Raw genomic sequence first — 24,876 nt, 5'->3', positions numbered from 1 at the left:
ACTAACACAGTCACACACATACTGGTGAGCTCTGTTTCGGAAAGAGGGAAGGAGCTCTCCCATGGTTATTGAGCTTTTTTTGTGGGGGAGAGACAAGCGTTCTTGAGGGGTTTTTTAGGGGGAGAGCTCTTTCTTTTCTTTTAGGCTGCCGATCACTAAGGAACCCACAATCTACCTGGGATCTACCAGAAATGTCCTGGGGATCTACCGGTAGATCGTGATCTACCTGTGGGCCATGCCTGCTATTAACATTTGGGAGTGGAACAACAGTGTTTGCAAGAAGATATTGTATGAGAGCTGGGGGTGGGAGACAGGAAATCAATTCTTCCCTCACTGATTCCTTCTCAAGTAAACTATTGTTTTTCCTCAGGCTTTACAGTACTTCCTTTCTCCTTCTGCTCCAGTCCGTTAGTATTAGAACTTTCATTAGCCTCCTAATAGGTACATGGCTCTCCCTCAAATTTTCCTGGGGACTCTAGTTAGTTAAGGGTGCTAGGAAGTGCAGCTTTTGGGGGCAAACAGCCATTGTCAGGATTCTTTGGCAGACGGCGAAAAGCTTCTGGGATATGGTATATAATGAAATTAAGAAAATGTTGAAATATACATTTGTTAAAAAAAACCAGAAGCTTTTCTATTGGGAATTACAGGTACTGGAATTAAAAAACAAGATGTTAAACTTTTTCAATATGCAATAACTGCGGTGAGAATATTAATTGCACAAAAATGGAAACAAGAAGAATCACCGACAAAGGAAGAATGGACAGTGAAATTGATGGTGCATGCAGAATTGGATGATGTGAAGAATCCGAGAACAGCGGGACGAGAAGTTTATCAAAGATTGGACTAAATTTGCAGATTATTTGAAAGAGAATTGCACTCAATTGAATACAATCGCAGGATTGCGAGAAGCTTTGTAAGGTAAAGGAAAGGAAAGTCATTGTAGTATGGAATTTTAGTGATAAAGTTAGGAGTAATAATTTAAGACAATGATTGAACTGTGAAGTATAGAAATTAGTGATGAATGTTAGAATATCATAAGCAGGGTTTGAGGGAAGTCATGGCTACAAAAAAGCCAAAATGTTAAAATATGTAAATAATGTGGTGGAAGTTATTATTGTATTGTTGAAAAACCAATTAAACAGTATGTGCCCCCCCCCAAAAAAAGATTCTTTGGCGGAATGGATGTGAAAGCTGCACGCTGTAAGGATTTCTTTTGGCTTATGCCAGCATTTCCTGTGCTGCTGCTTTGCAAAAACTATGAGTCACCCAGAGGGAGGGAAAGACCCGCCCTGTGACTTGAAACTGGAGAAACGAAACCAAAGCTTTTATTCCTGTTTCAGGCAGACGAAATGGCAGACGAGGGTCCAGTCCAGAACCTCTGCGAGGAAACGACATGCCCCATCTGCCTGGAGTATTTCACAGATCCAGTGATCATAGACTGCGGCCACATTTTCTGCCAAACCTGCATCACCAAAGTTTGGGGGAAATCAGACGGAGATGCTTCTTGCCCTCAGTGCAGGGAACCTTGCCAGCAAAGGAATTTCAGGCCCATCCGTCAACTGGCGAGCATTGTGGAAATAGCCAAGAAATTCAGCCTTCAGATGGCCAAAGGGGCGGAAGCGCTGGGAAGGGTTTGCGAGAGACACCAGGAGCCCCTGAAGCTCTTCTGTGAAGATGACCAAGCCCCCATCTGTGTGGTGTGTGACAAATCCAAGGAGCACAGGGAACACAAAGTGATCCCAAAGGAAGAAGCCTTTGAAGAGTATCAGGTAGGGAGCTGTAGGATGGGGACCAGACTTCCAAGGGGTGCTCACCTATCCTACAGATGGGGAAGATATTTCAGCCGGAGGGCCGCATTTTTCTCCGTGCGAAATTCGGGTGTGGGGTGTAGGTGGGTGTTTGTGTCCCATATGCTGCTGGTTATTGGGTCCCGAGGCAAAAGAAGACAAAGCAACCCTTGAAAATTTAACTTTTTGCAGTAGACTAGTTCCTACAAATGTTCTCATTGCTGTCTCTGTTCGCCATCTAAGTAAGCGGGAAGCATTAAGGGAGTTCAGGGACACATTCTAGCCAGGCAAAAAAGACTCAAGGAGGATGTGAACTGGAGAAATGTTGCAGTTTAGGGAGAGGCCGGAAGACAGATAGTGAGGCCTGCAGCTCCTATCTTGTACTGAGCATTCAGTAGCAGTAGGAACATTTGCAAGAAGTTCCAAGGGAACTTGAAAAATGCTCATTTCAATCATCTCCCACCTTTTCCTGCCCCAGGAGCCCAGAGAACTACCAGGGCAGGGGAAGGCTGGGAGGTTGATCTGATGGCCATAACTCAGCAGTAGAGCCTCTGCTTTGCCCGAAGAAGGTCCCAGGTTCATTCCTTATCATTTTTAGGTAGGGCTGGGGAAAGCCTGTCGGTATAGAAAACAGAGCAGAGGTCTGACTCTGTATAAGCCAGCCTTGTGGAAGCATTTGATGTTTCCCGGGTCCCAGCAGTTTCTCTTTTTCTCTAGTCCTGGAATTTATGTTGGGAAATGGATGTTATGTCCACCATTTTTTGGTCAGGATAGCCCCCCCCTGCCCCCGGTGGTCCAGGAGGGCAGTTCTGTAAACCACCCTGAGATCTTTAAGTATAGGGCAGCAAATCAAGTAAGCAAGTAAGCAAGCAAGCAAGCAAGCAGGGGTCACAGTAGCCCAGTCTTGCATGCAGAAATCCTTAGCATTTCTGGGTAGGTCTGGGAATATACTGGACCTGAAATCCAGTCAGTACAGCCAGTACTGAGCTAGTTGGACCAGAGGTACATATAACTCAGTATAAGGCCACTTCCCCTCTTTCTAGATATGTCCTAAACTAACCCAAATGCCTTTTTGGTCACCTCAGGGTAAAATCCTGTGTCATTTGGAGTTCCTGAACAAACAGAGAGAAGAAATTCTGTCTTCTAAACTGAAGGGAGAGACTGAAAGTTGGAATCTGCTGGTAGGTGCAAACCTTCTTGCCTCTCCAGGATGGTTATATTGACAGAGTGAGGCCTTTGTTCTGCGGTGGAGCCTATGCTTCGCTTGCTCAGTGTCCTAGGTTTGATCATTGGCATTATCAATTGAATGGATATTGGGTGGTAGAGTTGGGAAAGGTCTCTGCTTCAGACCTTGAAGAGCAGCTGCCTGCAAGGTTAGATAATATTCAGCAGGATAGGCTAAAATTGGTAGGGTTGTATTAGGGCAAATGTAGTCCTTGAGTCCAACAATGTCCAGCCATGCCAGCATTAATCCTTTAATAACAAAGTGAACCCCACAAAGCCAGTCTTCCTCCTTCTCATCACTTCCTCCAGACCCTGCTATTAGGCAGAGTGAGGTGGCCAAGGCAGGCTGAAGATGCCAGGGATTAGAGAGCAGCAGCAGCCTAATAGATCAGTAGGTGAGCAGCAGGAAAATACTGAGGACAGAGCCAAGCAAAATGGCCGTGTCCTGCTAAGTTAGCCTGCCTGCTGTTCAGTTATGACTGAACTTCTGTACCATTGATAGTGTTGAAATAAACCTCAACTGCCCTGCCAGTCAGTTTGTGCACATGGAATTAAGGGGATAGCCAAATGCCTGGCCTTGACTCTCTCCTTGCAGGAGCAGACAGACATGGAGAGGCAAAATATCGTGGCTGATTTCAAAGAATTCCACCAGTTTCTGGAAGAACAAGAGCGCCTCCTGCTGGCTCAATTGGAGGAACTGGACAATGGGGTTAAAAACTGTAGGAATCAATATATTTCCAAACTCTGTGAGGAAATGGCCTCCCTTGACAACCTAATCAGGCAGCTGGAGGAGAAACAGAAGCAGCCAGTGAATGAATTCTTGCAGGTGAGCAATGGCACAATGAAATAATCCAGGTTCTCCTCTGGGGAAGGCTCAGGGCCGTCTTAAGCACATCCAGCACCGTGGTGCAAAGGTCCCTCCAGCGCCCCCCTCCCTCCCCATCAGCGCTTTCATCTGCACTTGCGCGAACCTGTCACAAATTCCTATCCCTGGTGAGCAGAGGGTCCCGAGAGAACTCACGCATGACCATTAGGAGGACCTGCCTAGCTCTCGTCTACCCAACTCCCGATCCTCTCCATGCCGAAGATGCTCGCCCCTTCCCTCCTCCTCTTCCCCCCCCCCGGCCCGCCCTTGCTCCATCTGCCTGACTCTGGAATCTCAGCAGAGACTGAGGAGAGGGAGGGAGGGAGGGAAACAAAGGCAGGAGCCGCCGCCACAGGGTCTGGAAGATGGTTGTTGGGTTGGAGAGGAGGAGGCGGAGGTGGCAGCAGCAGGCACAGGGCTGTGGGAAGAGGCAGCGGGGCTCTTCGCGCATGTGAGGATAAGGGAAACAGCGCCGCTGCGTCCCTGGGAAGCTCCTCTCTGCCGCCGCTCTCCTCCGTTGCCATGGCCGCTTGGTGCCTGTTCGCCTCCTCCCGACTCGCCGCTTCCCTGCCAGTGTGAGATGGACGTTGGCGCCGCGGCACTTCCCCACCCTCCTTCACAAAGCAGCGGGTAACCCCTGAGGGAGCTGGCTGGCTGCTGAGGGGGACGGGACACTTAGCGCTACCTCCTCCTCCTTCGCCGCCTCTCCCCTCAGGACCGCGGCGGAACCTCAAGGCGAGGACGACAAGGCTTCCTTGGCAGCTGAGGGAGAGAAGGAGGTGGCGGTGGAGGAGCCTTAGAGCTTAGTGGCTCGTTGCGCCCCACCAATGCTGGGGCGCCCCTGAGAGGCCTGCGCCCTGGTGCAATGTGCCACTAGTCCCTATGGGGAGGACGCCTCTGGAAGGGCTGTACCACCACATGTGTACTTCGGTTGGGGCTGATATATAAAGCAAAGGGGAAAGTAATGAACTGCTGGAGGCAACTGGTGCAAGGGACTGAATTTCTCTCATTCTGTCTCTTCCATCTAGAATATGAGAAGCACCCTGGAAAGGTATGTGGCTTTGTTATGAATATGAAAATTAATAATATTAATTTCCTTCCTCGGAGGTAAGGGGTAATTTTATTTGGTCTATGCTTTTATGTGAACCAATCTAATTCACCATTTCCAGACCAATAAGCAGATCAGAAAACAGTTACCAATCTGATTGCACACTTTTACAAGTTTTGTGATGCACTTTTTGGTTTTTAAAATCTATCCAAAACTGTGTATCTTGTGTGGGGAAATGTACAAAAAGTGTATCGGGGGATGCATAGAACAGCATACAAAAATGGATAGGATTTTGGGGGTAGAATGTATATAAAATGCATATTTTAGGAAGAATTGATGGTATTTCTCTTATTAGTTATTGTGTGCAAACATAATTTGTTGGAGAAAATATTCAGCAAAGTTGTGCACCAGATTCAGCTGGATCCTCAACCAAGTTGGGCCAATTTATACCCTGTTCTGATCAGGTAGAAGCAGCAACAAATCACAACTTTGTCACAAGCTAATCAGGCACTTCTGACAGCTTCAATTTTAAACATGGTACGGTATGCAACGTGTGCGTCAAAATTTCAGACAGATTGTTTGAAAATATTTCTGCATCTTCACAGTAAAGTTGATTTTAAAAAAAAGAGGTAAATTTCAGTCTGGCTGGCAGTTTGAGGTCCAGGCCACTCTCCGGAAACTGGGCTTCTCACCCCAAGCCCTATTGGCCATGGGCATAGACCAAGCGAGATCCGAGGTCAGACAAAGAATTGTGGACACGGAGAGACAGCTGGACAGCATGAGGTCCCCGGATTTCAATATAGCTGAAAACAAGAAATACGTTGCTGCCCCGGCAGCGTATCTCTTTTACCTTGAATCCAGAAACTCATGAAGAGCCTTCACGCTCACCCGAAGCTCGGAATTGCCCTCGCCAGCGCTGTTAGGCTCCTTCGGAAAGATCCAATACGAGCAGAGACTCTGCTCCTGCCCATTGGGGGAAGTAGGCAGCCCCGAACATCTTTTTTTTAGATGCCCTCTGTTCGATAAGGCACGCAGAGATACCATCGCCCCCATTCTGGAGAGCCTGGCCGACCTCCCAGATAAGGCCAAACTAAAGGCCCTACTATTAGGAAAGGAGCAAAAGTTAACTCGGACGGTAGCCAGATTCTGCACGCGGATCTGCAGGACCAGTCTCTTCCCCCCCCCCCCCAGAACAAGACAGCCATTGGAATAGCAAACTCGGTATTGGACTGTGGGAAGTAGTTCCTTCGCTCGGGTACGAAACTGAGAACTTTGAGCAGCACCAGGGGAAAGGCCAGCTGGACCCGCCCTCTGGAAACATAGCCCCTTCAAACTCATAGACTCTTATATCCACCCCGAATGACAACTCCCATAGCCTTGTAAAGCATTTTTATTTTTAATAGCTGGTATATGACCGTAATAAAGCTTGATTGATTGCGGTAAAATAGATTACGGATTGATCATTTATATGTAATTTTTAAATGAAAAAATGTTTATGTAAATTTATGTAAATTTACACTTTATACTCCCCACCCCCTTATACTTCATTTCCCAGTTTGTCATAAGGCAGACAATACCATTAGATGCTATCACAGGGCTTCATCCGCACTTCCGCTTTTCCTGTGATTTCTAAGCACAGGTCCAAGAGGCTTTTCTTTTGTCCCGCCGCTTTTCCTGGGAAAACCTGCTGCTTATTACTGAATTGGAAGAAACAAAAATCCACAGAAAACCCGATGAATGTTTGGTTCTATTCAGCTGTCAACCCACAGAAAACCCAGTGGACCTTTGTTCCGATTCAGTGGTAAACAGGGGGAATGAAATAAAAACCTATCATGGACGAGCCCTCTGTATCTTCCTGCCATCCACACTTTTCTATTCTTTCTTTTTTTAAAAGAAATTTTTATTACTTTTATAGTAATTTACACAAAAAAACCCAACACAACCTTTTTACAAATAAAAAAACAAATACAAAACAATAACAAAAACATAAAATAATTTGCATTTTCCTTAAACTTCTCAAACCATTGTTCTTGGGACTCCCACCCCCCATATGATTTCCCTTTCCAATCATCAATAGCAGTTTCATACTCATAGTCTTGAATATTTTCCACCTTAATATTTCAATTCTTTCCATCAAAAAACTTCACCTTACAATCATCTTTGTTTCTCTCGTGTCATCTATTTATATCCCTAAGCCTAAAATAAATGTCTTCCACAGAAATCCATACTTATATACTACAATATATCCCTAAATATACTTTTATTTTTTCCAATCTTCCTCCGACTCTTCTTTCGGTCTCGGAGTCTCCCCGTCAGCTCAGCAAGTTCCATAAAATCCATCATCTTCATCTGCCATTCTTCTATAGTTGGTAATTCTTGTTTCTTCCAATATTTTGCCATTAAAATTCTCGCTGCTGCCATGGCATACAAAAAGAAATTAACATCCTTTTTGGGAATTTATTCCCCTATTGTTCCAAGTAAAAAGGCTTCTTGTTTTTTAATAAATGTGTTTTTCAACACTCTCTTAAGTTCATTATAAATCCTTTCCCAGAAGTCTTTTACTTTGGGGCAAGTCCACCACATATGGTAGAAGGTTCTTTCTGCTTCTTTATACTTCCAACATTTATTATCACGATTATGATATATTTTCACCCGCTTGACAGGTGTTAAGTACCATCTATACATCATTTTTATTACATTTTCCCTTAACACTGATTTCACCTGTTCATCTTTCGTATGCCATTCCAGCAACACATTGTACATTTGGGAAAGATTCTTTGTTTTTACCTCTAGTAATTCCATTTCCAACTTGGATTTCTCTGTCTGAAAATCAACTTTCCTGTCCATCTTAAACACTTCATTTATCCGTACATACTGAAACTGTCACAGTGGCCGGAGTGGACTACTTCAGAGTAACGACGCTACGCAGCTCTGCATTTTATTCTTTTATTGGTGCTGCGTATTTACAGTGCTCAAGTCATTGCTATTTACACGGAGCGATGTTGTCAGTCGGTTTCAGAACCTCCTAATGGCTTTTGGCGCGTCTTTCTCCAACACAAAAGCTTTGGCAGACCCATCCTCTTGCCCCTCCTCTTCCTGCGTAATTCTGGAGTTGGGGGGATGGGTCTTCCCCCCTTACTTGCCCCTTCCTGTCCCACCTGGGACCCTGGCTCCTCTACCTTGCCTGAGCCTCGGACACGACTTCCTGCTTCCCCACTGGAATCGGAACTCTCCCTGCTTTCCCCTTTGCTCGGGGACGGGCTTGAACTCAGGAGGGGAGGGACTTCGCGATATCCCCTGTCCCTCACATCCACCCCCCTCCCAAGCTCTCCTTCACCCCTCCCCAGGCCCCCCCCATGTGTCGGTGACGACTGGAAGTCTAAAAACTCGGTGCTCTCCGAGCCCGTTGGTGTGAACACCTCCCCCCAGTCCTGCGAGCCCCCCCCTTCCGCCTGGGAGGACGGGAATCCCAAAAAGTCCGTGGCGTCAGAGCTGGTGGGGGTAAAAATGTTTTGCCAATCTGCTCCTTCCTCTGACTGGGTGGATCTTGGCGACACCCATACCTCATCCTCTGGTTCCTCAAACTCCGCTTCCCAGCGCCATGGTGAGCTGTTCTCCCGTGCCTCCTCCTCCTCCCCCTCCCTTTCCATGTGCCAGGGCTTGGGTCTGTGGGGAAAGAGGGCGTGAAATTCTTCCACCAAGAATTCCTCCTGTATCTGAGTGGCGGGAACCCATTCATTCTGGGACGGTGGAGCATCCTCCCATGCCATGAGGTACTCCAGGCCCCCCACCCCCCACCTTGAATCCAGGATGGCCGTGGCCTCATTGAGTTGCTCCCTGCTTTCCCTCTCCCCCCCTCCCTCGGGGGTTTGTTCGCTGTCTCTGAGCCTGCTGCTTTCCCTGTACGGCGACAGCAGCGATCTATGAAACACTGGATGCACCCTCATGTCCTCTGGCAGTGCCAGCCTGTATGCCACCGGGTTGACCTGTTGCGTGACCGTGAAGGGGCCCAGCCATTTGGGTGCCAGCTTTTTGCACCTCCCTCTGGTGGGAAGGCCCTCCGAGGACAACCACACCTTGTCCCCCACCCTGATGACCTCCCCTTGTCGCCTGTGGCGATCTGCCCCCTTTTTGTACGCTTCCTTGGCCCTCTCCAAGTGTTCTCTGAGCTGCTGGTGCACCGTCTCCAGTTCCTCTGCCCAATCCTCAGCCTGTGGGCCCTCCTCCTCCTCCTCCCTCTCCCTCTCTGGGAAAGATCTGAGGTCGCGCCCGTAATTGGCCTTAAAGGGCGACACCCCTGTGGAGACGTGCACTGCATTGTTGTAGGCAAATTCTGCTAGTGGCAAGCGATCCACCCAGTCCGTTTGCCGCTGGCTGACGTAGCATCTCAGGTACTGCTGCAGAATGGCGTTGACCCTCTCCGCTTGTCCGTTGGTCTGCGGGTGTCTAGCCGTCGACAAGCTGACCTCCACCTGCAGGAGGTTCATGAGCCGCCGCCAGAACCTGGAAACAAATTGGCGGCCACGATCCGAAATAACCCTTAAAGGTAATCCATGCAGTCTGAAAATGTGATCAACAAACAGTTTGGCTGTCTCTTCTGCCGAGACTGCCCTGGCACACGGTATAAAGTGACACATTTTGGACATGAGGTCCACCACCACCAACACTGCAGTCTTACCCCTGGACGAAGGCAGATCTGTGATGAAGTCCATGGACACCACTTCCCACGGCCTGTGTGGTGTGGCTAAGGGCTCCAGCAACCCTGGTGGCGCTGCTCTGACCACCTTCGCCCGCTGGCAGGTGGTACAGCCCCTTACATAGTCTCGAACATCTTCCCTCACCCCTGGCCACCAGAAGTGTCTCATGACTAGGTGAGTGGTCTTGTCCCTTCCAAAATGCCCCGCTGTAGGGTTGTCGTGCATCTGCTTGAGGACCGTACGTCGAAGCTGGGTGGTGGGTAGGTACAGCGCACCCTTGTAGAAAAGCAGCCCTCTGCGTTCTGCAAAGTCTTTTGCCTGCTCCCTCCCCCCTCTCAGTTCTCTGAAGATGCGGTTGGCAAATTCATCCGCTGCCGTCAGTGCTGTGAGTTCTGCCTCGCTCACCACTGCTGCTCCGCAGGACCATGCCGACGGGGGGAAAATGTGCCTTGGGGCTGGTGGCGCCTCCTCCTCCATGTACTCTGGCTTGCGGGAGAGGGCATCCGCCCTGACATTCTGCTCTCCTGGGATGTAGTGTATGGAGAAGTTGAAGTTCGAGAAGAACTCCGCCCACCGTATCTGCCGCTGGTTGAGCACCCTGGCAGTTCTCCAGAACTCCAGGTTCTTGTGGTCTGTGCACACCTGGATGGGGTGCTTGGCGCCCACCAGGAAGTGTCTCCAGTGCTGGAACGCCGCGTGGATCGCAAGAAGTTCCCGATCAAAAACTGTGTAGTTTCGCTCGGGCTGGGTCAACTTCCTGGAGAAGAAGGCACAGGGTCTCCACTCTCTGTTGGCGTCCAGTTGCAACAAAATGGCGCCCACAGCCTTATCAGAAGCATCTGTTTCAATGCGTAGGGGCGCGTCCTGAACCACGTGGAACAGGTTCTGGTCTGAGGCGAACACCCTCTTGAGGCTTTCGAACGCTGCTTGCGCCTCTGGTGTCCACCTGAACTTCTGCTTGCCTCTCAGGCAGTCAGTGATGGGAGCCGTAACTCGAGAGAAGTTCTTGATGAACTTCCTGTAGAAGTTGGCAAAGCCTAGTAGGCGTTGGGCATCTTTGCGCGTCCTGGGGCTGTGCCAGTCCAGGATGGTCTGCACCTTGTCCTTGTCCATTGCCAGCCCCTTGTCTGACAGCTTGTAGCCCAGGAAGTCCACCTCCTTGGTGTGAAACTTGCACTTCTCCAGCTTCACATACAGGTGGTTCTCCTTCAGGCGCTGTAACACCTCCCTGACGTCCTTCACGTGCTGCACTGGGTCGTTGGAGTAAATAAGGATGTCATCCAGAAAGACCAAGCATTTCCTGAAGAGTAGGGACCCCAGGACGTGGTGCATGAAGGCCTGGAAGCATGCTGAGCCCCCTTGCAACCCAAAGGGCATCACCAGATATTCAAAAGAGCCCAGAGGCGTGAACATCGTGGTTTTCCACTCATCGCCTTCCCGGATCCTGATCAAGTTGTACGCCCCCCTCAGGTCTAGCTTGGTGAAAATCTTGCCTCTGCGTGCCGCTGTCAGGAGATCATCCACTCTGGGCATGGGGAAAGCCACTGGCTCTGTCACCGAATTCAGCCGTCTAAAATCCACCACAAGACGGCGCTGTTGCGTGTCTTTCTTGTCCACCCAGAAGACCGGGCTGCCCCCTGCTGCCTTGCTTTCTCTGATGAACCCCCGCTTGAGGTTCTTGTCGATAAAAGCGCGCAGATCCTCCAGTTCCTGGTCTGACATGGCGTACAGCTTGGCTGGGGGTATAGTTGCCCCAGGCACCAGGTTGATCTGGCAGTCAAAAGGCCTGTGTGGGGGCAGGTGGTCGGACTCCGCTTCACTGAAGACCTCCTGCAGGTCCCAGTATGGTTTGGGTATCGCCTCACCCCCTTTGACGTGCATGGTGGCCACCGTGGCTATCGGAGGCCCCTCCCCTGGTTGGTGCTGCATGCAATGTTCCAGGCAAAAGTCCGATCCAAAAGTGATGCATCTCTGATGCCAACTTATGGAGGGGTCGTGGCGCGCCAGCCAGCTCATGCCCAAAACGATTGGGGGGTCTGAGATGGTGGTGACGTTGAATGCCAGTGTCTCTGAGTGCCTTCCAACCGTCATTCTCATGGGGGGGGTTTGATGAGTGATGGCCCCTCCCAGCAGCTCTCTGCCGTCAATGGTTGCCACGTGCAGAGGAAAATCCAGCTGCAGAAGCTGGATCTGGTGCTCTTCTGCAAAGTTTCTCGAGAAGAAGTTGGCTGAGGCACCACTGTCAATTAGGGCGAGGACCGTCAATGGATAGCCATTTGGGAGCGTGAGCGTCACTTCTAGAACCACTCCTGCTCTGGGAGGGGTGGGCTGGCTCTGCTCCTCTCTGTGCGGGTGGGTGGGCTGGGGCTGTTGTCTGCTGACTGTGCCTGGCTGCCGCCCCTTGTCTCCTGCAGCCAGGCTTTCCCGTTTCCCTGCTGTGGTGCTGCGTCAGTGGGGGAGGGCACAACCGTTCCCGCCTTTCCTTGCCACTCCCTGCGATGTGGGCAGTCTCTGACGAGATGCTGGGGGGAGTTGCAGAGAAAGCAATTCCCACCCCTTCCCTCCTTGCGTCTTGGCGCCGCTGGGGTTTGAAAAGCCCGCGCGCGCGCGCTATCAATCTGCATGGGTTCCTGGTCCTGACTGGCCCCAGGCGTGGCTTGAAAGGGTTGTTGAGGGAGTGGCTTCTCCTGCGACCGTGGGAACCAAGCCCGCTTTGCGCGCGTTGCTTGCTTGTCGCTCCATCTGGATTCCTGCCTCACCCCCACCGCCAGAGCCGCTTTGCTCAGTTGATCCATATTACTGGGCTTTGGACCTCTCGAGAGCTCATCCTTCACCTCCTCATGCAACCCCAAGTAAAACGCCGCTTGCATTGGGGCAGACTCCAGATCCCACCCCAATCTGTGCACCAGCATGGTGAATTTCGCCCAATACGCGCGAACTGTCATATTTCCTTGGCGTAAATTATGAAGTTCCTCCTTAGTCTGGTCCATATGACTATCGGACGAATACATCGTTTTCAAACCTTCTAGAAATAGTTTGACATTCTTCATGCAAGGATTCCTTGTTGCAATTAACGGTCTTAGCCACTCCCTGGCCGCCCCTGTAAGGTGCTCCACAATAAACGCTACTCTGTGCTCATCATCAGGGAACTCATCGTGGTGCAGCTCAAGAGCATACACAATCTCAGTCTCAAAGCCCTGAAACTCCTTCGGGTCTCCATTGAACTTGCTTACTAGGGTCCCGGCTCTCCTTCCTGGCAGCACTTGGACTTGGGGTGCCCCTCCCGCCTTGTTTTTCTCTGCATCCAGCTTGTTTTGGAGGTCTACCGCCACCGCCCTTAAATGCTGCTCTTTTTCCTGGAGCTCTCTCACCTGTTCCGCAAGTTGTAGCCGGTCGTCCTGGACCTTCTTAGTCTCCTCTTTAGCTGCCTTCAATTCTCCCTGCGCCTGCAGCGACAGCTGTTGCAGTTCTAGCTGGGCTTGCTCAGCGATCTGCCGCCACTTCTCCGCCTCTGACACGCTCATCCCGGCAACTCCAAAGTAGCCCAAAAATGATTAGGAGGTTGCTGTCACAGTGGCCGGAGTGGACTACTTCAGAGTAACGACGCTACGCAGCTCTGCATTTTATTCTTTTATTGGTGCTGCGTATTTACAGTGCTCAAGTCATTGCTATTTACACGGAGCGATGTTGTCAGTCGGTTTCAGAACCTCCTAATGGCTTTTGGCGCGTCTTTCTCCAACACAAAAGCTTTGGCAGACCCATCCTCTTGCCCCTCCTCTTCCTGCGTAATTCTGGAGTTGGGGGGATGGGTCTTCCCCCCTTACTTGCCCCTTCCTGTCCCACCTGGGACCCTGGCTCCTCTACCTTGCCTGAGCCTCGGACACGACTTCCTGCTTCCCCACTGGAATCGGAACTCTCCCTGCTTTCCCCTTTGCTCGGGGACGGGCTTGAACTCAGGAGGGGAGGGACTTCGCGATATCCCCTGTCCCTCACAGAAACCAATCATCTAACTTATCTTTCAATTGGTCAATTTCAGTCTATATTGGTTCTCAACTTCTACTAAAATGTCATTATATTTCGGACTTCCGCTTGTGCTCGTCGGGAGAATGGCTGACTTATAACATCTCTCCCGACTCCCACGGGGAAATTTTGCGGCTGCTTTGGGAGTATGGGACAATGGGAGAGGCCGCTGGCCCACAGATGCCCCTTAACCCACTCTGACCCTTCAAGAGGGTGGGGGGCCTGGGCCGAGCACCCATGGGAGCCTGAACTCCTGGAGGCCACCCCGTTTGTGTATGAGTCCCAGAACTTGGAATTTTAATTAGGCAAAAGTTTTGGGCATGCCTTGGACAAAGGAGTAAAGAAAATATTGCTAATGGATCCAGCCCTGAGCAGCTAATAAAAGAAAATTGGAAAGAGTGGACTTTATGACGGTATGTGAAAGCGGGGAAGAAGGGGGGGGAGCCCTAGATCTTATGCTTGTTTTGCCTCAACATTATACTCAACACGGGCGAAACCTCCCCCAGAAAACCCACTTTCACTTGGAAATAGCAAGTGGACTATAAAGACTGAGACTGATTTTGGCAGAAAAGATTTGATTCTATATTTAAACTGTGTGGAATTAAAAACAAGATGTTGAAAGATTTATTAGTAACGGAGGACTTCCGACTTCGCAAGTAATGGCACTGCAAGAAATGAATTGGTGTGGGGAGCCTGTGAGGCAGAGCACTACTCCATAGGGAGAAGCCAGTTCTGGTTATATATTGATATTTGATTTATATTAGTTGACTGGCCCTCCTGGAAAGGGGAAAATGCAAAGCAAGCGGGGGAGAGTAGCAGTGCGAAGAAGCTTGGAAAACAAACAGGATGAGAAGATGGTTACGGTCGGAAGGTGGCATTTGGAATTAAGAAGATAGACCTTATCCACACAGAGACATTGTTTATTATAAATTAGTCTGCTTGCAGGTATACATCAGAGGCTGTGGGAATATTGGAAAGAATTTTAAAAGCAATCGATGGAGGTGATCAGGGAAGCTCCGGCGTCTGAGGCATGGGAAGTCCACATATATATATATATATAAAAATTATTATAATAATTAGGCATAATTGGAATGTTTTTTTTTCAATTGGGAATTGTATAATTGCTGTGGCCTACCCACGTCCCAGCCAGGGTGCGAGATGGACAGAGCCCAGCCTATGGACCTTGCCACGGTGCTGCAGCACCTCTGCATGCAGGTAGCTATGCTCCAGGGGGAGGTGTGAGCACTTCGAGCAGCCCCTGCTGCGTCCCCAGCCCAACGGACTCTTCCCGTCCCAGTGCCAGATAAATTCAGGGGGGAGCGTGGGGCTCCTCCAGCCACTACCCCCCCATCGGACTTATGATTGTCAATTTGGATTGTAATTTAAAATGTAATGGGGAATAATTTCAATGTGATTTGATGTGATTTGTATTGGAAAATCTAATAAATAGATTTTTTTAAAAATAAAATGTCATTATATTTCAACCATTTATCTTCCACATTTAACCTTTTATGCTTCTTAGCCTCTAAAGGCGAAATCCACCTAGGTATTTTTCTTTCTAGGAGATCTTTATATCTTATCCACACATTATACAACGATTTCCTTATTATATGATTTTTGAAACCTTTATGGACCTTTACTTTGTCATACCATAAATATGCGTGCCATCCAAATGCATTATCAAAACCTTCCAAATTTAGCACATCTGTATTTTCCAGCATCAACCACTCTTTCAACCAGCAGAAGGCCGCTGCCTTGAAATATATCTTTAAATCTGTATTCTAGATTTTTTCCCCTGCCAGATAAATTTAGACAACACTTTTTGCCACTCTTTAAAACACTTCAGCTTATCGATAATCGGAAGAGCTTGAAACAAAAATAACATCTTTGGCAATACATTCATCTTTATAACTGTTATATGGCCCATCAAAGATAATTTTAACCTTGACCAGATATCCAAATCCCTTTGTATTTCATTCCATAACTTAACATATTTACACCTAGGTACTTCACCTTTTTCACACATCTCAAACCAGTGGTTTCCTCTAATATATGTCTTTCCTGAGTTGTTAGTTTTTTCCCCAGAACTTTGGTTTTACTCTTATTTAGTTTAAAACCTACACTTGTCCGAACTCTTGTATTATCTGCAGTGCTTTGATCGCACTGCTTTCAGGATCTTGTAAAGTTAACACCAGATCATCTGCAAAGGCCTTTAACTTATACTGCTTAACTCCTACTGTGATACCTTGCTGTCCACACTTTTCTCCTTCATTCTGATGACTGAATTAGATTGCCTTGAGAATGACCTGATGGATCACAATAAACCTCACTTTCTTCTTCCTAGGTGTAATGAAAATGAAAAGACAACAATGATTGCAATAGCTTTTCCTTATGGATTAAAACAGCAAATAGATAAATTCTCTAAAATGCATCCTTTTTTGGAGAAGGAGATCAAGAAATTCAAAGGTAAAAAAGATCAGTTTCCTGTTGGCAAATGAGGCACAGCAGATACTGCATACATTCCAAATCTAAGGCATTGCCTTTGGAGCCAAGTATGAGTATTGACTTCTCCCTCATATCACTTTTTTTCCTTAGACGTTGTGTTCCCTGGACCTCAAAAAAAGAATGGAGTAGCAATACAAGCTTTCTTGGGTCCCAAGCTGCCTGCCCTGGGTTCGTATTTCCTTTTGGGAAATGAGATATAGCAGAGACTGTGATGTCTTTGGGATATATGGTTTATTCACACATATATAGAATCTGAGCCTATGGTGGAGGGGTTCACAGACACCCCAAGAGAGTCTTGTTTCTCCCATCCTCTTTCCGGCTTGCTGCCTTTTACAGCCTGTCACATCCCTAAACTCTACTCTGTTTCAAAACTCTGGTTTTGTCTTCTAACTCTCTCAGAGCTGGAGGACTGGGAAGCAAGCAAGAGGAGCTAAAGCTTGACATTTGAGGGTTCTTTACCCAGGGGTGCAAGGGGTGCAGGGCGACCTCAAGTAAAACATATGGTTCCAGATTGGCCAGCGTTACTTCAGCTGTCTGGACCTCCAGAAAAGAAAGTACATTTCCTGGTTGGGTAGAGTTTTTTTGTTTTGGTTTTACAGATGAGATTGGGAGAAGGGCTCAGCACAGGCGAATAAGAAGTAGCTTTTATACAGAGCCAGCCCATCTAGCTTCATATTGCCAACAATGACTGGCAACAGCTCTCCAGGGTTTTACACAGGGAATCTTTACTTGCTCCACAGGGATTGAACCAGGGGCCATTTGCAAGCAAGCGTACCTCTGAGCTAGCATCCTTGCCCTGGCTTTTCAAACCTCCTCCTCCTCATTCAGAGGTGCACAAAACATGGGTGCAGGTGCCAACCACTTTGGGCGCTGCCTCCCTAATTGTTTCCTTTCTCTTGTAGGTGAAGATATGGCCTTTCCTGAACTAGTCCTATCCGCATATAGCCAAGGAACAGCCCAAGGAACGTATATGAAGCAGCAATATTATTACTCCGGATTCTCAAATAAAATTAGTTGTTGCTCCTATGTTGTGGGAGTTGAGAGAATCACCTCAGGGACCCATTCCTGGATAGTGAATGTGGAGCACAATAACGTCTGGGCTGTGGGGGTTGTCAAGGAGTCTTTAAGGGGGTTCCATATTGGCAATTTGAATGATGAAAGTGGGATCTGGGTTATTGCGAGGATATCAACTAAAAACTCATCTTATGGTAGTGAATTTTATGCTTCCACTCATCCTGGAATATCTGTGGGATCATCACCCTCGGCCAGAACGCAACCCCTTATGTTCAACTCAAGTGAGATTCAGCCAAGCAGGATCCGTGTGCTTGTGAACTATGAAGCAGGATTAGTAATCTTCCGCGATGCTGACTCAAATGATGCTCTCTTTACCTTCAATGCTTCATTCTCTGGGGAAGAAGTCTCCTCCTTTCTCTGTATAGGGAAGAGATGAGGTTGGCATTTGCTGCAAACTTGACAGGCCAGCGGGAGGTGCCAAGTCCTTTAAAACCAGGGATGGGTGGGGAAGTTTAAAAAACAACATTGGGGGGGTCAGGAGGAAGGAACTTAATCCTCTCTCCACACATACTTTCCTTCCTCAAATGTCTGGGGAAAGAACTATTTTTGGGCGGGGTATGTGTGGTGTGGAAAGGACTCGGCATATTAAGCGCCCCCCCCCCCCCGCTGCCAGCTTCTTTAGAGGGAATTAGTAACAGTCAGACTCTGACACACAGTGTCATTGCTGTCTAGTCTGAATGGGCCCTGCAGGCTTTCTCTTCCAAAGAGCGCTCTGTTGTGGGAAGCCAAACACATGAAAACTGCCATACAGCCACAGCTTCAGGAGGAAGTAGTAGCTGAGGAGGGGAGGCTTTTCTTTTTAAACATTTTTTTATTAAATTTTTATTAAATTTTCATTTTATCTTGTTTACATCTCAATACTTTTCATATCATCACAAACATCCTTGCTCATTCTGAGCTTCAACTTCCCTCCCTCCCATTCCCTGGTTTTCATTTAAATGCCTACTTATTATCTAAAGAGCTGGATGGATGATTTTATGTGCTTCAGGTAGTTGTTCTATTTCTTTTTATATTGGTTTAATTGTCGTCACCCGCTCTAGAACCTGATGTCCAAAGGTGTGTAAGGAACCTTGTAAATTAATAAAAGTAATTCTGCTTACTGCATTTGTGTGTGCCGTTAATGTCTTAATGTCCAAGCTGCTCAGAGGATTTGCAGAACCACTGTTAAGTATCTCTTGTTTGAACCAGTGGAGGACAAGGTGTTCATGCCTGCTCTTAAATTACAACTCTTAAACTGCTGTTGCTTTCTTTTAGTCTCTAATACAGTATATGCAATAAGCAAGGGCTCCATTGATCCAGAAAGTGGTCTGAACCAGCAGGGCTCTTCTGGAAGTACGTGCTTTAAAGTGAGATAAGAATCAAAACAATTCCTCCATGTTCGAAATGACCGGCTTCAGATTTAACATTTCCGAACATGACCCATGTTGATGTGAGGCACGGGTGGTGAGCCCAAACGCTACATTCCCTTGCGTCTGGAGTTTGAAAAGAATTGGCCCCACCCCATGGGTGAACTTTGACGGATCACATAATATCACTATGAAATTACATGATTGACAGATGAATTCAAGAAGGATACTGACAAGCTGGAACGTGTCCAGAGGAGGGCAACCAAAATGGTCAAAGGCCTGGAAACAATGCCTTATGAGGAACGGCTTAGGGAGCTGGGTATGTTTAGCCTGGGGAAGAGAAGGTTAAGGGGTGATATGATAGCCATGTTCAAATATATAAAAGGATGTCATATAGAGGAGGGAGAAAGGTTGTTTTCTGCTGCTCCAGAGAAGCGGACACGGAGCAATGGATTCAAACTTCAAGAAAGAAGATTCCACCTAAACATTAGGAAGAACTTCCTGACAGTAAGAGCTGTTTGGCAGGGGAATTTGCTACCAAGGAGTGTGGTGGAGTCTTCTTTGGAGGTTTTTAAGCAGAGGCTTGACAGGCATATGTCAAGAATGCTTTGATGGTGTTTCCTGCTTGGCAGGGGGCTGGACTGGATGGCCCTTGTGGTCTCTTCCAACTCTATGATTCTATGAGTTCCCTACCCATGCCTTATTGGGAACATTTGAAATAACGTGCTGGGGATAGATAGGACCAGTAGCAAAAGTGAGCAGAGTTCCTGCTATGCTCCATCCACACAAGCAAGAGAGATTATCATTGTCCAAGAATAGATTTTAGTCAGAAGTGCATGCAAGGGATCAGTGAGGCCTTTATCCTGACGGCCACTTAGAGGGTTCTGCATCATTTGGCTCCTGTAGCTGAGGTTTCCCAACCCTAGTCGGAGCTTGAGCTCTCTTTTATTATTATTGCATACAAATATTTATTTCAGTAAGCCCACACAGACACTTCTTTAATTGTGTACACTTGCTTTTAAATGTTTGCAGATTTTACCTGTGTTTTTATTGAAAATCATTTATACTATTTTTGTACCACAGTGTTATAAGAATTCTGAGGTTTTATATATATTAAATAAATGTTCATAAATGTACAAGGCAAACACATACAGAAGTGTATAAACCACGTGTCTGAAATAGTACAGAAGAACAATTCTGAAGCCATTTTGACTCTCCCAAATTGACCTCAAATATTTCTCTTGAAGGAGGAAGGAAACGGGAAAACCTCAACATTATCTCTTTGCTCACAAAACCTGTCTTAAGGGCCTATCTGTGTATGAATAGCCTGTGACCTGGATTCAGGAACTGAGTATTTACCATGACAAAAGAATGGCCAGGATGCCCAGGTGAAAGCAATCAGTGACCATTATCAGGTACCTGGCAGGCAGGATTTCTGCTGTAGACCACCTCCTGTGATGTATTTCTGCTGCAAACATCCCCTTCTGTGATGTATGTATAATGTACAGTCATAACTCGGTTTAAGTACGCTTTGGTTTGAGTATTTTCAGTTTAAGTACTCCATGGACCATCTGGAACGGATTAATCCACTTTCCATTACTTTCAATGGGAAAGTTCGCTTCAGGTTAAGTACGCTTCAGGTTAAGTACGCTTCAGGTTAAGTACAGACTTTCGGAACCAATTGTGTTTGTAAACCAAGGTACCACTGTATTGGGGGTGGTCTTGAGCTACAGGGTGGGAATTTCAAAAGTTTATATAAGAGCTTGCATACCAATGTTTGGGGTTCCTCCTCCCTCCTGCATGGGGGTGTGAACACCCTGTTGCAACAGTTTAATAAAGATCAGGCTTACTAGCTACTTTGCTTCTCAATCTTGTCTGGTTGGCCTCTGTTATTGTCTCCTACCGATAGAGAACCAACATAAGGACTCTATAGGGGCTCTTGGGTACTCCATAAGGGAAAAGGAGCAGTTTTTTATTATAACAACAGCTAAGATTTTTTTTAAATGAACTGATTTCCAAACATTTCCAAATAAACAAAAGCAATAACAATACAACAGTATCTCAATAACATTTCCTAAAAACAAAAGTACTGAGTCACCCAGAGTCAGGGAAAAGCCCGCCCAGAGGGAGGGAAAGGTTCGCCCAGAGGGAGGGAAAGGCCCGCCCTGTGGTTTGAAACTGGAGAAAGGAAGTGAAATATACTCGGAGTCGAGAGTGAATTTCATGCTCTTTATTCAGCTCATAGTCATCAAGGAGGAGAAGAGAAGACGAATGGCTCTTTTCCCAAAACCATCTGCTTATATACATTATTTACACAATGGGCCTTGCGTGATTGGCTACTTCAGGGCTACACCTGTGGGCCAATTATATTGTGGATTGACTTCTGCCTGCAGCCTGATTGGCTGCTCCTACAGGCCAATCAGGTAGCAGATTCACTTCTGCCAGCCGCCTGATTGGCTGCTCCAGCAGGCCAATCAGGTTGCGGATTCACTTCCACCTGGAGTTGGATTGGGTAGCTCCCGCTGATTCTGAATCCTATTGTTCTAGGATTCAGCTCAGTACATAACACCCCTCCCCTCTAAGTTCCAGTCCTGCCCGGGAAGTTGCATTCGTAGTCCCCAAGGTCTGCTGGCCGCCTCCGTGTGCGTTGTGGCCTGGGGTGTTCCTTGGTCAGGGGTTCTGGTTCTGGCTCGTGTTCCGAGGCTGCTGGCTGTGCCGGGGCTGTCTGGTCTGGCGCCACTGAACCACTAGGTTGTAGCTCTGGTTCCGGTGTCCTTCCAGCCTCGGGGCGCCCCTCTGTGCCTACTGCTTCTGCTTCCCCTGCCCACCCCTCTCGCTCTACAGGCCTCACTGCCCTGCTGTCCCCTTGGGACCCCTCTGTCCCGCTCTCCTCCCGGGTTCCTCCTGGGAATCGTCGCCGTAGCTGGTCGCAGTGGCGGCGCCAACATTGCCCCCCTTCCGTTAGTACCTCGTACGACACGGGACCGGTCACCTTGGTGACTGTGGCGGGTACCCATGCTGGGCCTGCCCCAAAATTCTTTGCATACACTGGGTCCTGGGCCACAAATGTCCGGGGGTTCCTGCCTTTCCCCACCACTACCTCATCCTGAGCTCTGTCGGGGTGAAGTCGGTCCAGTCTAGTTGCAAGGCGCCGGCCCATTAGTAATTCAGCTGGGCTCCGGCCCGTCGTTGTGCTTGGGGTGCTGTGCTGTGCTAGAAGAAATGCGGCAAGGCGGTATTCCCAGTCCCCTTGTGTCATGCGGCGGAGGCTGTCCTTGGTGGTCCGCACCATGCGCTCCGCTTGGCCATTGGTGGCAGGGTGGAATGGTGCTGAGCGGATGTGGCGGATGGCGTTCTGCGCTGTGAAGGTCTGGAACTCCTCTGACGTGAATGCGGTTCCATTGTCCGAGACGAGGGTGTCAGGGAGCCCGTGGGTCGCAAACAGCTTACGTAGTACCCGGATGGCTGCCGCCGTAGAAGTGGATGGTACCAGTGCGACCTCCAGCCATTTGGTGTAGGAATCCACCACTATGAAGAATGTTTTTCCCTGGAAGGGGCCAGCGAAGTCCACGTGCAAGCGTGACCATGGATGTCGGGCGGACTCCCAGGGCTGGACTGGGGCCCTTGGGGGATCCGGGCGGGATTCTTGGCAGGTCTGGCAGTGTTGGACCCAGGCCTCTATCTCTCTGTCAATCCCCGGCCACCACACATAACTCCTGGCAAGGGCCTTCATCCTCACTACCCCTGGGTGTGTCTCGTGTAGGGCTGTGAGGACCCTTTTGCGGAGGGGCTGGGGAACAACAACCCTGCTTCCCCATAACAGGCACCCCTTGTGGGCCGACAGTTCATGTTTGCGGTTTGTGTAGCCAGCGAATTCTGGCCCGGGGCTGCTGCTGGGCCATCCTCGCCACACCCAGTCCAGGACCCGGGAGATGACCCTATCTTTTGTGGAATGGTGCGCAACTTCTTGTGCCTGAATGGGTCGGTCGGGAAGCAGCTCCAGGGTCATAACCTCTTGTGCAGGCGCTGGGTCGGGGCCTGTTTCTGGTAGTGGTAGCCTGCTGAGGGCGTCTGCGTGGCCCATCGCCTTCCCAGGGCGGTGGATTAGTGCATACTGGTAGCCGGCAAGGAAAATTGACCACCTGAGGACACGTGGAGACAACACTTGGGGGGTCTGCTTCTCAGGGGCAAACAGGCCAAGCAACGGCTTGTGGTCAGTCACTATGGTAAAGGGCCGCCCGTACAAGAAATCATGGAATTTTTTTACGCCCTTCACGATTGCCAGACCCTCCTTGTCAATCTGTGAGTAGTTTCGTTCGGCTGCAGCAAGCGTCTGGGAGAAATATGCCACCGGCACCTCTCTTCCATCCGGGAGTTGGTGTCCCAGGACAGCGCCGATGCCATAGGGAGAGGCGTCGCATGCCAGCACCACTGGCAGCCTCTCGTCGAAGTGTGCTAAGACCGAGTTCGAGACGAGCAAGTCCTTGACTGCCTGGAATGCGGCCCTTTGTCGCTGGCCCCACACCCAAGGGGCCCTTTTATCTAGGAGTCTGTGTAGGGGCTCCGCTACCGCTGCCTTATGGGGAAGGAAGGCATGGTAAAAGTTCAATAGTCCCAAGAATGACTGAAGTTCGGGCTTGCTCTTGGGCGCTGGGGCCTCACAAATGGCCCGTACCTTGTCACCCGTTGGATGGACCCCTTCTGCGTCCACCTTAAATCCCAGAAAGTCCACCTGCGGCACTCCCAGTAAACACTTTTCCCGCTTCACCTTGAGGCCCGCCGTCTGGAAACGGTGCAGGACGGAGCGGAGGCGGTCCTCAAATTCCTCTGGTGTGGGCCCGGCGATCAGTACATCATCGAAGAAGGGGGTGACGCCAGGAATCCCTTTAAGGAGAGAGTCCATTAGATTCTGGAATATGCCTGGTGCCACGCTAACGCCAAATTGCAGCCGCTTTACTCTGAATGCCCCTCTGTGCGTCACAATCGTCTGAGCCTCTGCTGTGGCTTCGTCCACAGGCAACTGTTGATACGCTTGGGCCAAGTCCAGTTTGCCAAAGATTTTTGACCCAGCCAGGGTGGCGAGGACATGGCTGACCACTGGCACTGGGTATGCATGGGCCGTGAGAGCCTTGTTTATGGTGCATTTGTAGTCTGCACAGATGCGGACCGAACCGTTAGGCTTGACGGGTGTGACAATTGGAGTTTCCCAGGGGGCGTTGGGCACTGGCTCCAGCACTCCTTGCTCCACGAGCCGGTCCAATTCCTCGTCTATGCGGGGTTTCAGGGCGAACGGGACCCGGCGGGCCTTGTGTCTGATGGGTCGTACAGCGGGGTCTAGCTGTAGGGCAATGGGGGGTCCTGTATATCGTCCCAATGCCCCATCGAAAACCCCTGGAAACTCTTTGCATATGGCGTCCACGTCCACTTGTAAGCTAGTGCGGTTCACCCCGGTAACGGCTAGCCCCAGAGGTCCAAACCATGCCAGTCCCAGTAAGCTAACGTAGGGGCCCTTAACTACCAGCAAGTCCAATTGTTGCTTTCGCCCTCGATATTGCACCCTGAAGGTCCCCACCCCCATAGTAGGGACCTTACGTTTCTGGAAGTCCCGGAGGGTGAATGGGGCCGGCCTTAGTTTGGGACCCCCATTAGGGCACAGTTCCCTTAATGTTCGGGCCGAGATTATGGATAGAGTTGAACCCGTGTCCAGCTCCATGCGGCATGGGGCTCCCTCTATCTGTACCTCTATATAAATTTTCTCTGTGCTGGGATGGGGCAACTGGAATACCTGGTAGTCCGTGATCTCCGTTGAGTTGCCTTGGTGCATGGTGTCGTGTGACCTGGGGCTCCTGGGTCGGTCATCTGATGCTTGTCGACGGGTGAGTCGAGCCCGACACACCCGGGCGATGTGTCCCAATTTTCTGCACTGCCTGCACTCTGCGTTGCGGAAACGACAGGTCCTCCTCTCGTGGTTCTCCCCGCAGCTTGCACAGTTCCCTCCTTCTCGTCGAGGCTGCTGTGGTGTGTGTGCTGCTTGAGTGCGCCGCTGTACTCGGTGTACTTCCTCCCTGTCAGATTCGGATTCGTCGGTGAGGTCTTCGTGGTAGACCCTCGGTTGGGATGGCGGGGCCGGTCGTGCCTCTTGCGTTGACCTCTCGGCGGCTTCGGTTGCCAGGGCTTCCTCCAGAGCAATCTGGAACGTGAGGTCTTTTTTGGCGTAGAGGCGTCGTTGCAACATCTCGTCCCTCAGGCCACCGACGAGGCGGTCACGAAGCATGTTCTCCAATTCTGAGAAGTTGCATAACCGGGCGGC

The 24,876-nt window shown here is 49.2% G+C and overlaps 1 protein-coding gene across 1 annotated transcript; it reads left to right on the top strand.

Annotated features, from left to right (window-relative positions):
• The first annotated feature begins 1,299 nt into the window (after nucleotides 1-1,299).
• Nucleotides 1,300-18,324, top strand: LOC118080986 (zinc finger protein RFP-like). Its single transcript, XM_035107070.3, has 7 exons — nucleotides 1,300-1,769; nucleotides 2,873-2,968; nucleotides 3,607-3,837; nucleotides 4,905-4,927; nucleotides 15,986-16,107; nucleotides 16,237-16,314; nucleotides 17,049-18,324. The coding sequence occupies exons 1-7, from the start codon at nucleotides 1,350-1,352 to the stop codon at nucleotides 17,594-17,596; spliced, it is 1,518 nt and encodes a 505-aa protein (XP_034962961.1). The 5' UTR covers nucleotides 1,300-1,349; the 3' UTR covers nucleotides 17,597-18,324.
• The last annotated feature ends 6,552 nt before the right edge of the window (nucleotides 18,325-24,876 follow it).

This window comes from Zootoca vivipara, chromosome 2 (assembly GCF_965207765.1).
Source record: "Zootoca vivipara chromosome 2, rZooViv2.hap1.1, whole genome shotgun sequence".
Lineage (NCBI taxonomy): Eukaryota > Metazoa > Chordata > Lepidosauria > Squamata > Lacertidae > Zootoca > Zootoca vivipara.
This window is presented reverse-complemented; position numbering and strand designations above follow the sequence as displayed.